The following is a 16,085-nucleotide window of genomic DNA, read 5'->3' on the forward strand; positions in this document are numbered from 1 at the left end:
CGAGGGGCTGAATGGGCCTCCTCCTGTTCCTGTGTAACAGACTCGAGGGGCTGAATGGGCCTCCTCCTGTTCCTGTGTAACAGGCTCGAGGTGCTGAATGGGCCTCCTCCAGTTCCTGTGTAACAGGCTCGAGGGGCTGAATGGGCCTCCTCCGATTCCTGTGTAACAGGCTCGAGGGGCTGAATGGGCCTCCTCCTGTTCCTGTGTAACAGGCTCGAGGGGCTGAATGGGCCTCCTCCTGTTCCTGTGTAACAGGCTCGAGGGGCTGAATGGGCCTCCTCCTGTTCCTGTGTAACAGGCTCGAGGGGCTGAATGGGACTCCTCCTGTTCCTGTGTAACAGGCTCGAGGGGCTGAATGGGCCTCCCCCTGTTCCTGTGTAACAGGCTCGAGGGGCTGAATGGGCCTCCCCCTGTTCCTGTGTAACAGGCTCGAGGGGCTGAATGGGCCTCCTCCTGTTCCTGTGTAACAGGCTCGAGGGGCTGAATGGGCCTCCTCCTGTTCCTGTGTAACAGGCTCGAGGGGCTGAATGGGCCTCCTCCTGTTCCTGTGTAACAGGCTCGAGGGGCTGAATGGGCCTCCCCCTGTTCCTGTGTAACAGGCTCGAGGGGCTGAATGGGCCTCCCCCTGTTCCTGTGTAACAGGCTCGAGGGGCTGAATGGGCCTCCCCCTGTTCCTGTGTAACAGGCTCGAGAGGCTGAATGGGCCTCCTCCTGTTCCTGTGTAGCCCTTAATAACTTTGGCTAATAAACACTCACTTGCACGTATTTTCCGCCGTCTCAACCAACAGTTGATGAAGGTAAATAAACCCGCAAAAACGATAACTGCGACCAGCATATAGACTGCGGTGAGATATCCTCGACCAGGGTCCTTTATCTGCGTACTGGGGTCACCGGAACCTGAGATTCAAAGGGTTCTGGTTAAGATATGCTTAAACCTGTTTCTTGTCACATTAATCTTCATTAAACTGCAACAGATACATCCACTCTTCGCCTCGCTCTTCCTCTCTCTCTGCGCTGGTGTACGGGTCTGATGTGAAATGCTATTGTCAGCCCAACCCCGAGTGGACAAGGGCCCAGCGAACAAAATGGCCTCAATTGAGGATGGTGCAAGTTGGGAAATTGTCCACCAGAGAGCGGACTTCTGAGATTGGGCATGAGGTACCATACTCTGTATCTGACCCGTGCTGTACCTGCCCTGGGAGTGTTTGATGGGACAGTGTAGAGGGAGCTTTACTCTGTATCTAACCCGTGCTGTACCTGCCCTGGGAGTGTTTGATGGGACAGTGTAGAGGGAGCTTTACTCTGTATCTAACCCGTGCTGTACCTGCCCTGGGAGTGTTTGATGGGACAGTGTAGAGGGAGCTTTACTCTGTATCTAACCCATGCTGCACCTGCCCTGGGAGTGTTTGATGGGACAGTGTAGAGGGAGCTTTACTCTGTATCTAACCCGTGCTGTATCTGCCCTGGGAGTGTTTGATGGCACAGTGTAGAGGGAGCTTTACTCTGTATCTAACCCGTGCTGTACCTGCCCTGGGAGTGTTTGACGGGACAGTGTAGAGGGAGCTTTACTCTGTATCTAACCCGTGCTGTACCTGCCCTGGGAGTGTTTGATGGGACAGTGTAGAGGGAGCTTTACTCTGTATCTAACCCCGTGCTGTACCTGCCCTGGGAGTGTTTGATGGGACAGTGTAGAGGGAGCTTTACTCTGTATCTAACCCGTGCTGTACCTGCCCTGGGAGTGTTTGATGGGACAGTGTAGAGGGAGCTTTACTGTGTATCTAACCCGTGCTGTACCTGCCCTGGGAGTGTTTGATGGGACAGTGTAGAGGGAGCTTTACTCTGTATCTAACCCGTGCTGTACCTGCCCTGGGAGTATTTGACGGGACAGCGCAGAGGGAGCTTTACTCTGCATCTAACCCGCCTTGTACCTGCCCTGGGAGTGTTTGATGGGACAGTGTAGAGGGAGCTTTACTCTGTATCTAACCCCGTGCTGTACCTGCCCTGGGAGTGTTTGATGGGACAGTGTAGAGGGAGCTTTACTCTGTATCTAACCCGTGCTGTACCTGCCCTGGGAGTGTTTGATGGGACAGTGTAGAGGGAGATTTACTCTGTATCTGACCCGTGCTGTACCTGCCCTGGCAGTGTTTGATGGGACAGTGTAGAGGGAGCTTTACTCTGTATCTAACCCATGCTGTACCTGCCCTGGGAGTGTTTGATGGGACAGTGTAGAGGGAGATTTACTCTGTATCTTACCTCGTGCTGTACCTGCCCTTGGAGTGTTTCATGGGACAGTGTAGAGGGAGCTTAACTCTGTATCTAACCCCGTGCTGTACCTGCCCTGGGAGTGTTTGATGGGACAGTGTAGAGGGAGCTTTACTCTATATCTAACCCGTGCTGTACCTGCCCTGGAAGTGTTTGATGGGACAGTGTAGAAGGAGCTTTACTCTGTATGTAACCCATGCTGTACCTGCCCTGGGAGTGTTTGATGGGACAGTGTAGAGGGAGCTTTATTCTGTATCTAACCCGTGCTGTACCTGCCCTGGGAATGTTTCATGGTACAGTGTAGAGGGAGCATTACTCTGTATCTAACCCGTGCTGTACCTGCCCTGGGAGTGTTTGATGGGGACAGTGTAGAGGGAGCTTTACTCTGAATCTAACCCCGTGCTGTACCTGCCCTGGGAGTGTTTGATGGGACAGTGTAGAGGGAGCTTTACTCTGTATCTAACCCGTGCTGTACCTGCCCTGGGAGTGTTTAATGGGACAGTGTAGAGGGAGCTTTACTCTGTAACTAACCCCGTGCTGTACCTGCCCTGGGAGTGTTTGATGGGACAGTGTAGAGGGAGCTTTACTCTGTATCTAACCCGTGCTGTACCTGCCCTGGAAGTGTTTGATGGGACAGTGTAGAAGGAGCTTTACTCTGTATGTAACCCATGCTGTACCTGCCCTGGGAGTGTTTGATGGGACAGTGTAGAGGGAGCTTTACTCTGTATCTAACCCGTGCTGTACCTGCCCTGTGAGTGTTTCATGGGACAGTGTAGAGGGAGCTTTACTCTGTATCTAACCCGTGCTGCACCTGCCCTGGGAGTGTTTTGATGGGGACAGTGTAGAGGGAGCTTTACTCTGAATCTAACCCCGTGCTGTACCTGCCCTGGGTGTGATTGATGGGACAGTGTAGAGGGAGCTTTACTCTGTATCTAACCCCGTGCTGTACCTCCCCTGGGAGTGTTTGATGGGACAGTGTAGAGGGAGCTTTACTCTGTATCTAACCCATGCTGTACCTGCCCTGGGAGTGTTTGATGGGACAGTGTAGAGGGAGCTTTACTCTGTATCTAACCCCGTGCTGTACCTCCCCTGGGAGTGTTTGATGGGACAGTTTAGAGGGAGCTTTACTCTGTATCTAACCCATGCTGTACCTGCCCTGGGAGTGTTTGATGGGACAGTGTAGCGGGAGCTTTACTTTATATCTAACCCGTGCTGTACCTGCCCTGGGAGTGTTTGATGGGATAGTGTAGAGAGAGCTTTACTCTGTATCTAACCCCGTGCTGTACCTGCCCTGCGAGTGTTTGATGGGATAGTGTAGAGAGAGCTTTACTCTGTATCTAACTTGTGCTGTACCTGCCCTGGGAGTGTTTGAGGGGACAGTGTAGAGGGAGCTTTACTGCATGTCTATGGATACAGCTGTGACTCATTGGGTTGCTCTCTCACTCATCCCTGAGTCATTAAGTTGTGGGTTCGACTGCCCACACCAGAGACTTGTGCCCATAATCCAGGTTGACATCCCCATCACCAGTACTGAGGGCGTGCTGCACTGTTTGGAGCTGCTGTCTTTCGGATTAGTCTTTAAACCGAAGCCCCTGTTAGATGGATGTAAAAGATCCCGTTTTCACTATTTCAAAGAAAAGCAGCACTCCCGCAGTACTGCCCCTCCGACAGTGCGGCGCTCCCTCAGTACTGCCCCTCCGACAGTGCAGCGCTCCCTCAGTACCGCCCCTCCGACAGTGCAGCGCTCCCTCAGTACTGCCCCTCCGACAGTGCGGTTCTCCCTCAGTACCGCCCATCCGACAGTGCGGCGCTCCCTCAGTACTGCCCCTCTGACAGTGCGGCGCTCCCGCAGTACTGCCCCTCCGACAGTGCGGCGCTCCCTCAGTACTGCCCCTCCGACAGTGCGGTGCTCCCTCAGTACCGCCCATCCGACAGTGCGGCGCTCCCTCAGTACTGCCCCTCTGACAGTGCGGCGCTCCCGCAGTACCGCCCCTCCGACAGTGCGGCGCTCCCTCCCTACTGGCACTGGGAGTGTCGGCCTGGATTTTGTGCTCGAGGCTCTGGACTGGGGGCTCGAAGCCTCAACCTTCTGACTCAGAGGCGAGAGAGGGCGAGAGTGATTCCCAACTGAACTGTCTGTCCTTGAGAGCTCGTTGAATTGATCCGAGAAACAACGGTTTCTTTACAAAAATCAACACTTACCCACCCACATCGCTGACGTCCGGGTCTCCCGAGTCCTGTTGTTGTAGACGGAACAGGTGAAGCTCGAGTTTGTCGATACCTGGGCCTGCAGCACACTGGTCACATTCCAGAGTCCGGTGGCGGGATCAGACACCAAGCTCGGCACCACCGGCCTCTTTCCAAGTAGGGAGTTCCCCTCTCCATCCATCCAATCAACAGTCGGCGCCGGGTAACCACCGGAGGAACGGCAGGTGAGATTCACCTCCTCCCCTGGTCGACTAGCTTCCCCTTTTGCTATCTCCGGGATGCTGAAGTGAGCTGTGGACCAGAACCCTGCATCATTATGAGACAACATGGCACCCTGTGTCACTGACTGTATCTCTACTGATGTTAATCCAGCTCCCTCATACTGTCACTCAGTAACCCCTCTCCCCCATCGCCCTGTGTCACTGACTGTATCTCTACTGATGTTAATCGAGCTCCCTCACACTGTCACTCAGTAACCCCTCTCCCCCATCGCCCTGTGTCACTGACTGTATCTCTACTGATGTTAATTGAGCTCCCTCACACTGTCACTCAGTAACCCCTCTCCCACAGCGCCCTGTGTTACTGACTGTATCTCTACTGATGTTAATCCAGCTCCCTCACACTGTCACTCAGTAACCCCTCTCCCACAGCGCCCTGTGTCACTGACTGTATCTCTACTGATGTTAATCCAGCTCCCTCACACTGTCACTCAGTAACCCCTCTCCCCCAGCGCCCTGTGTCACTGACTGTATCTCTACTGATGTTAATCCAGCTCCCTCACACTGTCACTCAGTAACCCCTCTCCCACAGCGCCCTGTGTCACTGACTGTATCTCTACTGATGTTAATCCAGCTCCCTCACACTGTCACTCAGTAACTCCTCTCCCCCAGCACCCTGTGTTACTGACTGTATCTCTACTAATGTTAATCCAGCTTCCTCACATTTTCACTCAGTCACCCCTCTCCCCAACGCTCTGTGTTATTGACTGTATCTCTACTGATGTTAATCCTGCTACCCTCACACTGTCACTCAGTAACCCCTCTCCCACAGCGCCCTGTGTCACTGACGGTATCTCTACTGATGTTAATCGAGCTCCCTCACACTGTCACTCAGTAACCCCTCTCGCCAGTGCTCTGTGTGACAGTTCGGAGGGAGACTGAGGGAGGGGAGGAGTCCCACAGTTCGGAGGGGAGACTGAGGGAGGGGAGGAGTCCCACAGTTTGGAGGGGAGACTGAGGGAGGGGAGGAATCCCACAGTTTGGAGGGGAGACTGAGGGAGGTGAGGAGCCCCACAGTTCGGAGGGGAGACTGAGGGAGGGGAGGAGTCCCACAGTTCGGAGGAGAGACTGAGGGAGGTGAGGAGTCCCACAGTTTGGAGGGGAGACTGAGGGAGGGGAGGAGTCCCACAGTTTGGAGGGGAGACTGAGGGAGGGGAGGAGTCCCACAGTTTGGAGGGGAGACTGAGGGAGGGGAGGAGTCCCACAGTTTGGAGGGGAGACTGAGGGAGGGGAGGAGTCCCACAGTTCGGAGGGGAGACTGAGGGAGGGGAGGAGTCCCACAGTTCGGAGGGGAGACTGAGGGAGGGGAGGAGTCCCACAGTTTGGAGGGGAGACTGAGGGAGGGGAGGAATCCCACAGTTTGGAGGGGAGACTGAGGGAGGTGAGGAGCCCCACAGTTCGGAGGGGAGACTGAGGGAGGGGAGGAGTCCCACAGTTCGGAGGAGAGACTGAGGGAGGTGAGGAGTCCCACAGTTTGGAGGGGAGGCTGAGGGAGGGGAGGAGTCCCACAGTTTGGAGGGGAGACTGAGGGAGGGGAGGAGTCCCACAGTTTGGAGGGGAGACTGAGGGAGGGGAGGAGTCCCACAGTTTGGAGGGGAGACTGAGGGAGGGGAGGAGTCCCACAGTTCGGAGGGGAGACTGAGGGAGGGGAGGAGTCCCACAGTTTGGAGGGAGACTGAGGGAGGGGAGGAGTCCCACAGTTTGGAGGGGAGACTGAGGGAGGTGAGGAGTCCCACAGTTTGGAGGGGAGACTGAGGGAGGGGAGGAGTCCCACAGTTTGGAGGGAGACTGAGGGAGGGGAGGAGTCCCACAGTTTGGAGGGGAGACTGAGGGAGGGGAGGAGTCCCACAGTTTGGAGGGGAGACTGAGGGAGGGGAGGAGTCCCACAGTTTGGAGGGGAGACTGAGGGAGGGGAGGAGTCCCACAGATGGAGGGGAGACTGAGGGAGGGGAGGAGTCCCACAGTTCGGAGGGGAGACTGAGGGAGGGGAGGAGTCCCACAGTTTGGAGGCGAGACTGAGGGAGGGGAGGAGTCCCACAGTTTGGAGGGGAGACTGAGGGAGGGGAGGAGTCCCACAGTTTGGAGGAGAGACTGAGGGAGGGGAGGAGTCCCACAGTTTGGAGTGGAGACTGAGGGAGGGGAGGAGTCCCACAGTTTGGAGGGGAGACTGAGGGAGGGGAGGAGTCCCACAGTTTGGAGTGGAGACTGAGGGAGGGGAGGAGTCCCACAGTTTGGAGGGGAGACTGACGGAGGGTAGGAGTCCCACAGTTTGGAGTGGAGACTGAGGGAGGGGAGGAGTCCCACAGTTTGGAGGGGAGACTGAGGGAGGGGAGGAGTCCCACAGTTTGGAGGGTAGACTGAGGGAGGGGAGGAGTCCCACAGTTTGGAGGGAGACTGAGGGAGGGGAGGAGTCCCACAGTTTGGAGGGGAGACTGAGGGAGGGGAGGAGTCCCACAGTTTGGAGGGGAGACTGGGGGCGGGGAGGAGTCCCACAGTTTGGAGGAGAGACTGAGGGAGGGGAGGAGTCCCACAGTGACTAAAAAAAAATAAAGTGTGAGAAGATGGATTATGAAAGTAAAATAGCAAAAAATATAAAAACAGACAGTAAGAGCTTCTGCAGGTATATAAATGGGAAGAGAATATCTAAAGTGAACGTTGGTCCCCTAGCGGATGAGTCTGGGGAATTAATAATGGGGAACAGGGAAATGGCAGAGACTTTGAACAAATATTTTGTATCGGTCTTCATGGTAGAAGACACTAAAACCATCCCAATAATAATTGATAATAAAGGGGCTATAGGGAGGGGGGAACTTAAAACAATGACTATCACTAGAGAAAAAGTACTCGGTAAAATAATGGGACTAAAGGCTAACAAGACCCCTGGACCTGATGGCCTGCATCCCAGGGTCTTAAAAGAAGTGGCTGCAGAGATAGTGGATACGTTGGTTGTAATCTACCAAAATTCCCTGGACTCTGGAGAGGTCCCAGCGGACTGGAAAACCTCAAATGTAACACTGCTATTTAAGAAAGGAGGGAGACAGAAAGCAGGAAACTGTAGACCAGTTAGCCTAACATCTGTCATTCGGAAAATTATTAAGGACATTTAGAAAATCATAATATAGTCAAGCAGAGTCAGCATGGTTTTATGAAAGGGAAATCATGTTTGACAAATTTGCTAGAGTTCTTTGAGGATGTAACGAGCAGGGTGGATAAAGGGGAACCAGTAGATGTACTGTATTTGGATTTCCAGAAGGCATTCAATAAGGTGCCACATAAAAGGTCACTGCACAAGATAGGAGCTCATGGGGTTGTGGGTAATATATTAGCATGGATAGAGGATTGGCTAACTAACAGAAAACAGAGAGTCGGGATAAATGGGTCATTTTCCGGTTGGCAAACTGTAACTAGTGGGGTGCCACATGGATCAGTGCTGGGGCCTCAACTATTTACAATCTACATTAATGACTTGGATGAAGGGACCGAGTGTATTGTAGCCAAATTTGCTGATGATACAAAGATAGGTGGGTTAGCAAGTTGTGAGGAGGACACAAAGAATCTGCAAAGGGATATAGACAGGCTAAGTGAGTGGGCAAGAATTTGGCAGATGGAGCATAATGTGGGAAAATGTGAGATTATCCACTTCGGAAGGAAAAATAAAAAAGCAAATTATTATTTAAATGGAGAGAGACTACATGATGCTGGGGTACAGAGGGATCTGGGGGTCCTCGTACATGAAACATAAAGTTAGCATGCAGGTACAGCAAGTAATTAGGAAATCAAATGGAATGTTGGCCTTTATTGCAAAGGGGATGGAGTATAAAAGTAGGGAAGTCCTGCTACAACTGTACAGGGCGCTGGTGAGACCACACCTGGAGTACTGCGTACAGTTTTGGTCTCCTTATTTAAGGAGGGATATACTTGTATTGGAGGCAGTGTCAGAGAAGGTTCACGAGGTTGATTCCGGAGATGAAGGGGTTGTTTTATGAGGAAAGGTTGAGCAGGTTGGGCCGATACTCATTGGAGTTTAGAAGAATGAGAGGGGATCTTATTGAAACACATAGGCCTAGAAATTGGGTTGTGGCGCCAAAGTGGCGCAAAAGTCGGCTGAGCGCAGGATTTAGCGCAGCGATCGGTGTGATACCGATCGCCAGAAATTCAGTTTCAGTGCCCCTCGAGGGACACGGGGCGAGGCTCGAGGCGCTCCGCGTCCCTCTTAGGGCGCTGAAACTGATTATCGCAGCGCAACGTGCCGTAGCGCCACACGCTGCTGCACGGCACGCTGCGGTACTGCAGGCCTTCCTCCCACTGTTAAGGGGGAGGTGCCTGCAACAGCGCGAACCCCGATCGCGAGTGCCGGCAAATGAGCCCGGCACCAAGGAGAAGTGCCGGGCTCTCGGGAAACAGCCGGCAATGCCGCGGGGGGGGCGGGGTTAGGAGGCCGGGGACGGAGGTGCTGGCAGGCGGCCGCCCCGCACCTCCACCTTAACTTGTGCCGCTGCCGGCACAGTAAGGCCCCGTGAACTGGGCGCGGGTAGCGAGCGGCGCAACTGCGGCGTTCGCTACCAAATATCGCGAACGGGGCACGAATGGGGCGCTGCGCACACCGATGACGTCATCGGTGGCGGCGCAGCGCAAATGCCTAACGCCACCATTAGCGCCCCTACTGAATATCGCGGGAGGCGCAGCCAGTGGCGCTACAGCCACTGACTGCCTCTTTAGGCGCTAACAGGTGGCGCTACTCACCCAATTTCTCCCCCATTAGATACTGAGGGGGCTCGACAGGGTCGATGCAGGGAGGATGTTTCCCCTCGTGGGGGAATCTAGAACTCGGGGGCATAGTTTCAGAATAAAGGGTCGCCCTTTTAGAATGGAGATGAGGAGGAATTTCTTCTCTCAGAGGGTCGTGAATCTTTGGAATTCTCTGCCCCAGAGAGCCGTGGAGGCTGGGTCATTGAGTATATTCAAGGTGGAGATAGACAGATATTTGAGCGATAAGGGGGTCAAGGGTTATGGGGAGCGGGCAGGGAAGTGGAGTTGAGGTCGAAGATCAGCCATGATCTTACTGAATGGCGGAGCAGGCTCGAGGGGCCGAATGGCCGACTCCTGCTCCTATTTCTTATGTTTCATCCACTTTGGACCTTAAAAGGCCAGAACAGGGAACTTTCTAAACAGTGAAAGGCTGGAAACAGTGGGAGGTCCAAAGAGACTTGGGGGGTCCAGGTACATCGATCATTAAACTCTCACGGACAGGTACTGAAAATAATCGAAAAGGCTAATGGAACGCTGGCCTTTATATCGAGAGAACTAGAATACAAGGGGGTAGAAGATATGATGCAGCTACACAAAGCCCTGGTTAGACCACGCCTGGAGCACTGGGAGCAGTCCTGGGCACCACACCTTAGGAAGGATATACTGGCCTTGGAGGGAGAGCAGCGTAGGTTTACCAGAATCACACCCGGACTCCAAGGGTTAAATTACGATGAGACATTACACAAACTAGGGTTGTATTCCCTGGAATTTACATAGAAGCATAGAAACATAGAAGATAGGAGCAGGAGTCGGCCATTCGGCCCCTCGAGCCTGCTCCGCCATTCAATGCGATCATGGCTGATCATCCAAATTCAGTACCCTGTCCCTGCCTTCTCCCCATATCCCTTGATCCCTTTAGCCTGAAGAAATATATCCAACTTCTTCTTGAATATATTTAATGAATTGGCCTCTACTGCCTTCTGTGGTAGAGAATTCCACAGGTTCACCACTCTCTGGGTGAAGAATTTCCTCCTCATTTCTGTCCTAAATGGCCTACCCCTTATCCTTAGACTGTGACCCCTGTTCTGGACTCCCCGGCCATCGGGAACATCCTTCCTGCATCTAGTCTGTCCAGTCCTATCAGAATTTTATAAGTTTCAATGAGATCCCCTCTCATTCTTCTAAACTCCAGCGAGTACAAGCCCAGTCGAGCCAATCTCTCCTCATACGTCATTCCTGCCATCCCAGGTATCAGCCTGGTGAATCTTCGCTGAACTCCTTCCATGGCAAGAACATCCTTCCTCAGGTAAGGCGACCAAAACTGCACACAATACTCAAGGTGTGGTCTCACCAAGGCCCGATACAACTGCAGCAAGACATCCTTGTTCCTGTACTCGAACCCTCTTGCTACGAAGGCCAACATACCATTTGCCTTCTTAACCGCCTGCTGCACCTGCATGCTTACCTTCAGCGACTGGTGCACAAGGACACCCAGGTCTCGTTGCACTTCCCTTCTCCCAATCTATTGCCATTCAGATAATAATCTGCCTTCCTGTTTTTGCCACCAAAGTGGATAACCTCACATTTATCCACGTTATATTGCATCTGCCATGCTTCTGCCCAATCACCCAACCTGTCCAAATCATCCTGGAGTTTCTCAGCATCCTCCTCACAGCACACACGCCCACCCAGCTTTGTGTCATCTGCAAATTTGGAGATATTACATCTAGTTCCCTTGTCTAGATCATTTAGAAGGTTAAGGGGCGATCTGATCGAAGTTTTCAGGATATTAAGGGGAACTGATGGAGTAGAGAGAGAGAAACTATTTCCGCTGGTTGGGGATTCTAGGACTGGGGGGCAGAGTCTAAAAATTAGAGCCAGACCTTTCAGGAGTGAAGTTAGGAAACACTTCCACACACAAAGGGTGGTAGAAGTTTGGAACTCTCTTCGCAGACGGCAATTGATGCCGGGTCAATTGTTAATTTTAAATTGGAGATTGGTAGATTTTTGTTAACCAAAGGTATTAAGGGATACGGGGCAAAGGCGGGTGGATGGAGTTGGGTCACAGATCAGCCCTGATCTCATTGAATGGTGGCGCAGGCTCGAGGGGCTGAATGGCCTCCTCCTGTTCCCATGTTCCTATGTTCATCTACTTCAGTGTTGAACAAGCCCTTAAGTTGATTGCTTACCTGCTATCTGGAGCTTGACCTTGCACTGATAGATCTTCTTGCGTTCTGGGACCTTGGTGAAGAGATAGCAGGTGAAGAGACCCTCATCGGCCAAGGTCAAGCTCCTGATCTGAAGGGAAAGGTTGCCAATCTCCACGTGACTCCGAAAGACCATGGTCCTATCTTTGAACCAGTCAGCCTGATTGGTTGGTTGATGTTCCCCTTTATCAAATTCGTAGACCACTTGATTTGACTGTTTTTGCCAGAAAAAGTAGATACTTGAGAGCAAGAGGCTTGCTTGGTCCTTGTAGATGCAAGGTAAGATGACCTGCTCACCAACCAACCCCGTCACTGCACCATCTGAAATTACATAGATATGCGTAGACTTACGTCGCATCTACAGCACAGAATAGGATCCTTCTTTCAAAACTGGGACCTCGTTACAAATCGGAACGACCTGGGTATCTTGAACGAACTTAATAAAACTGACTGTTGTCTAGCCAATGGTCTGTGCCGGTGTTTGTGCTCCACACCAGCCTCCTCCCACCCCTCTTCATCTCACCCCATCAACACCAGCCCCCTCCCACCCCTCTTCATCTCACCACATCAACACCAGCCTCCTCCCACCCCTCTTCATCTCACCCCATCAACACCAGCCTCCTCCCAACCCTCTTCATCTCACCCATCAACACCAGCCTCCTCCCACCCCTCTTCATCTCACCACATCAACACCAGCCTCCTCCCACCCCTCTTCATCTCACCCCATCAACACCAGCCTCCTCCCACCCCTCTTCATCTCACCACATCAACACCAGCCTCCTCCCACCCCTCTTCATCTCACCCCATCAACACCAGCCTCCTCCCACCCCTCTTCATCTCACCTCATCAACACCAGCCTCCTCCCACCCGTCTTCATCCCACCCCATCAACACCAGCCTCCTCCCACCCCTCTTCATCTCACCCCATCAACACCAGCCTCCTCTCACCCCTCTTCATCTCACCCAATCAACACCAGCTTCCTCCCACCCCTCTTCATCTCACCCCATTTACACCAGCCTCCGCCCACCCCTTTTCATTTCACCCCATCAACAACAGCCTCCTCCCACCCCTCTTCATCTCACCCCATCAACACCAGTCTCCTCTCACCCCTCTTCATCTCACCCAATCAACACCAGCTTCATCCCACCCCTCTTCATCTCACCCCATTAACACCAGCCTCCTCCCACCCCTTTTCATCTAACCCCATCAACACCAGCCTCCTCCCACCCCTCTTCATCTCACCCCATCAATACCAACCTCCTCCCACACCTCTTCATCTAACCCCATCAACAACAGCCTCCTCCCACCCCTCTTCATCTCACCCCATCAACACCAGCCTCCTCCCACCCCTCTTCATCTCACCCCATCAACACCAGCCTCCTCCCACCCCTCTTCATCTCACCCCATCAACACCAGCCTCCTCCCACCCCTCCATCTCACCCCATCCACACCAGCCTCCTCCCACCCCTCTTCATCTCACCCCATCCACACCAGCCTCCTCCCACCCCTCTTCATCTCACCCCATCAACACCAGCCTCCTCCCACACCTCTTCATCTAACCCCATCAACAACAGCCTCCTCCCACCCCTCTTCATCTCACCCCATCAACACCAGCCTCCTCCCACCCCTCTTCATCTCACCCCATCAACACCAGCCTCCTCCCACCCCTCTTCATCTCACCCCATCAACACCAGCCTCCTCCCACCCCTCTTCATCTCACCCCATCAACACCAGCCTCCTCTCACCCCCTTCATCTCACCCAATCAACACCAGCTTCCTCCCACCCCTCTTCATCTCACCCCAACACCAGCCTCCTCCCACACCTCTTCATCTCACCCCATTAACACCAGCCTCCTCCCACCCCTCTTCATCTAACCCCATCAACACCAACCTCCTCCCACACCTTTTCATCTCACCCCATCAAAAGCAGCATCCTCTCACCCCTCTTCATCTCACCCAATCAACACCAGCTTCATCCCACCCCTCTTCATCACACCCCATTAACACCAGCCTCCTCCCAACCCTTTAAATCTAACCCCATCAACACCAGCCTTCTCCCACCCCTCTTCTTCTCACCCCATCAACACCAAACTCCTCCCACACCTCTTCATCTCACCCCATCAACACCAGCTTCCTCCCACCCCTCTTCATCTCCCCCCATCAACACCAGCCTCCTCCCACCCCTCTTCATCTCACCCCATCAACACCAGCCTCCTCCCACCCCTCTTCATCTCACCCCATCAACACCAGCTTCCTCCCACCCCTCTTCATCTCACCCCATCAATACCAGCCTCCTCCCACCCCTCTTCATCTCACCCTGTCAACACCAGCCTCCTCCCACCCCTCTTCATCTCACTCCATCAAATGCAGCCTCCTCCCACCCCTCTTCATCTCACCCCATCAACACCAGCCTCCTACCACCCCTCTTCATCTCACCCCATCAACACGAGCCTCCTCCCACCCCTCTTTCTCTCACCCCATCAACACCAGCCTCCTCTCACCCCTCTTCATCTCACCCAATCAACACCAGCTTCCTCCCACCCCTCTTCATCTCACCCCATTAACACCAGCCTCCTCCCACCCCTCTTCATCTAACCCCATCAACAACAACCTCCTCCCACACCTTTTCATCTCACCCCATCAAAAGCAGCCTCCTCCCACCCCTCTTCATCTCACCCCATCAACAACAGCCTCCTCCCACCCCTCTTCATCTCACCCCATCAACACCAGCCTCCTCTCACCCCTCTTCATCTCACCCAATCAACACCAGCTTCATCCCACCCCTCTTCATCTCACCCCATTAACACCAGCCTCCTCCCACCCCTTTTCATCTAACCCCATGAACACCAGCCTCCTCCCACCCCTCTTCATCTCACCCCATCAACACCAACCTCCTCCCACCCCTCTTAATCTCACCCCGTCAACACCAGCCTCCTCCCACCCCTCTTCATCTCACCCCATCAACACCAGCCTCCTCCACCCCTCTTCATCTCCCCCCATCAACACCAGCCTCCTCCCAATTCTCTTCACCTCACCCTAGCACCATTTACTTCTATTCCTTTCTCCCTCGTGTGTTTATCCAGCGTCCCCTTAAATGTATCTCTGCTCTTCGCCTCAACCACTCCCTGTGGTAGCGAGTTCCCAATTCTCACCACTCTCTGGGGAAAGAAGTTTCTCCTGAATTCCCTATTGGATTTATTAATGACCATCGTATATTGATGGTCCCTAGTTCTGGTCTCGCCCCACAAGTGGAAACATCCTCTCTACGTCTACCCTATCGAACCCCTTCATAATTTTAAAGCCCTCTGTCAGGTCACCCCTCAGCCTTCTCTTTTCTAGAGAAAAGACCCCCGCCTGTTCAGCCTTCCCGATAGTTACAACCTCGCAGTTCTTGTATCATTTATGTAAATCTGCTTTGCACCTTCTCCAGTGCCTCGATAGTGATGAGAAGGAGAGAGAAGTGATCAGAGATAAGAGGCAGCTCTTCCTCCTTCCTTCCCTCCCTCCTTCCCTCCCTCCCCCTTTCTCTCTCTCCCACCCTCCTCTCTTCACTTCCTCTATTCTCTCTCTCGCTCCTTCCCGTCCTTCCATCACCGCCCTTGCCTCCTCGCTCCGTCTTTCTCTCCCCTCCATCCCTCGCTCCTGAGACTCAGTGGGGAGAAGGGCTGGCCGGTCTACCCCCCGAGCCACACGGCCCCAAAGCTCTCTTCCTGGTCTGTGCCAGGACGGCCGACCTCAGGCGGAGAGGGTGGGGCTGAGGAGGAGAGAGGTGGGGAGGGGCAAGCCAAGGTGAGGGAGGCAGAATTGGCCTCAGCACTCTCGGGGTTGGGGAGGGCCCCATGACAGGCCCAGCTGTAATGCCGCCCATGGTCGCATGACCCGCGGGCATTCGCTGTCACGCACGGCGGACGGGCCAAATGGCGGAGCAGCGACCACAGCCAAGAGGCCCTGCCTCCGGTGGGGGAGGGGATCGAAAAGGGTCACGGGCATCGCTGCTGTGGGATCGCGCTGTGCCGAGAGCAGCGAGTGCGGAAATAACCCGGACAGACATTCTGAGCGATACTCACCCGCCTGGCTGTGGAGCACGTGGATGAACAGAGTCACGAGCAGGCACAGCTTCATCCTAACTGGAGAGGGCGAGGACAGAGGAAGAGGGAATTAGTGATCTGTGTGCAGCAGAGTAGGGCCAGCGGACAGGAGGGCAACCCAGTCCACTTCTGGTCTTGTCCACACTGAGGCACGCTCGCACACTCGTTCACACACACTCGCTCACACTCGCTCACACACACTCGCTCACACACTCGCTCACACACACTCGCTCACATACACTCGCTCACACACTCGCTCACACACACTCGCTCACACACACTCGCTCACACAC

At 53.9% G+C, this 16,085-nt stretch overlaps 1 protein-coding gene across 1 annotated transcript in view; it reads right to left on the bottom strand.

The window, feature by feature from the left end:
• LOC147110014 (CD276 antigen homolog) overlaps positions 1–16,085 on the bottom strand; it is a 36,089-nt gene that overhangs the window by 11,273 nt on the left and 8,731 nt on the right. Inside the window, exons 2-5 of the mRNA XM_086004007.1 lie at positions 15,772–15,831; positions 11,687–12,025; positions 4,465–4,761; positions 757–897 (exon numbers count right to left, since the gene is read on the bottom strand). Of these exons, the coding sequence (XP_085860133.1) occupies positions 757–897; positions 4,465–4,761; positions 11,687–12,025; positions 15,772–15,826 (832 nt within the window). The 5' untranslated portion in view covers positions 15,827–15,831. The remainder of the gene's footprint in view (positions 1–756; positions 898–4,464; positions 4,762–11,686; positions 12,026–15,771; positions 15,832–16,085) is intronic.

The sequence above is a fragment of the Somniosus microcephalus genome, chromosome 12 (genome assembly GCF_052327205.1).
Source record: "Somniosus microcephalus isolate GS21.2 chromosome 12, FLI_Smic_1.0, whole genome shotgun sequence".
Classification (NCBI taxonomy): domain Eukaryota; kingdom Metazoa; phylum Chordata; class Chondrichthyes; order Squaliformes; family Somniosidae; genus Somniosus; species Somniosus microcephalus.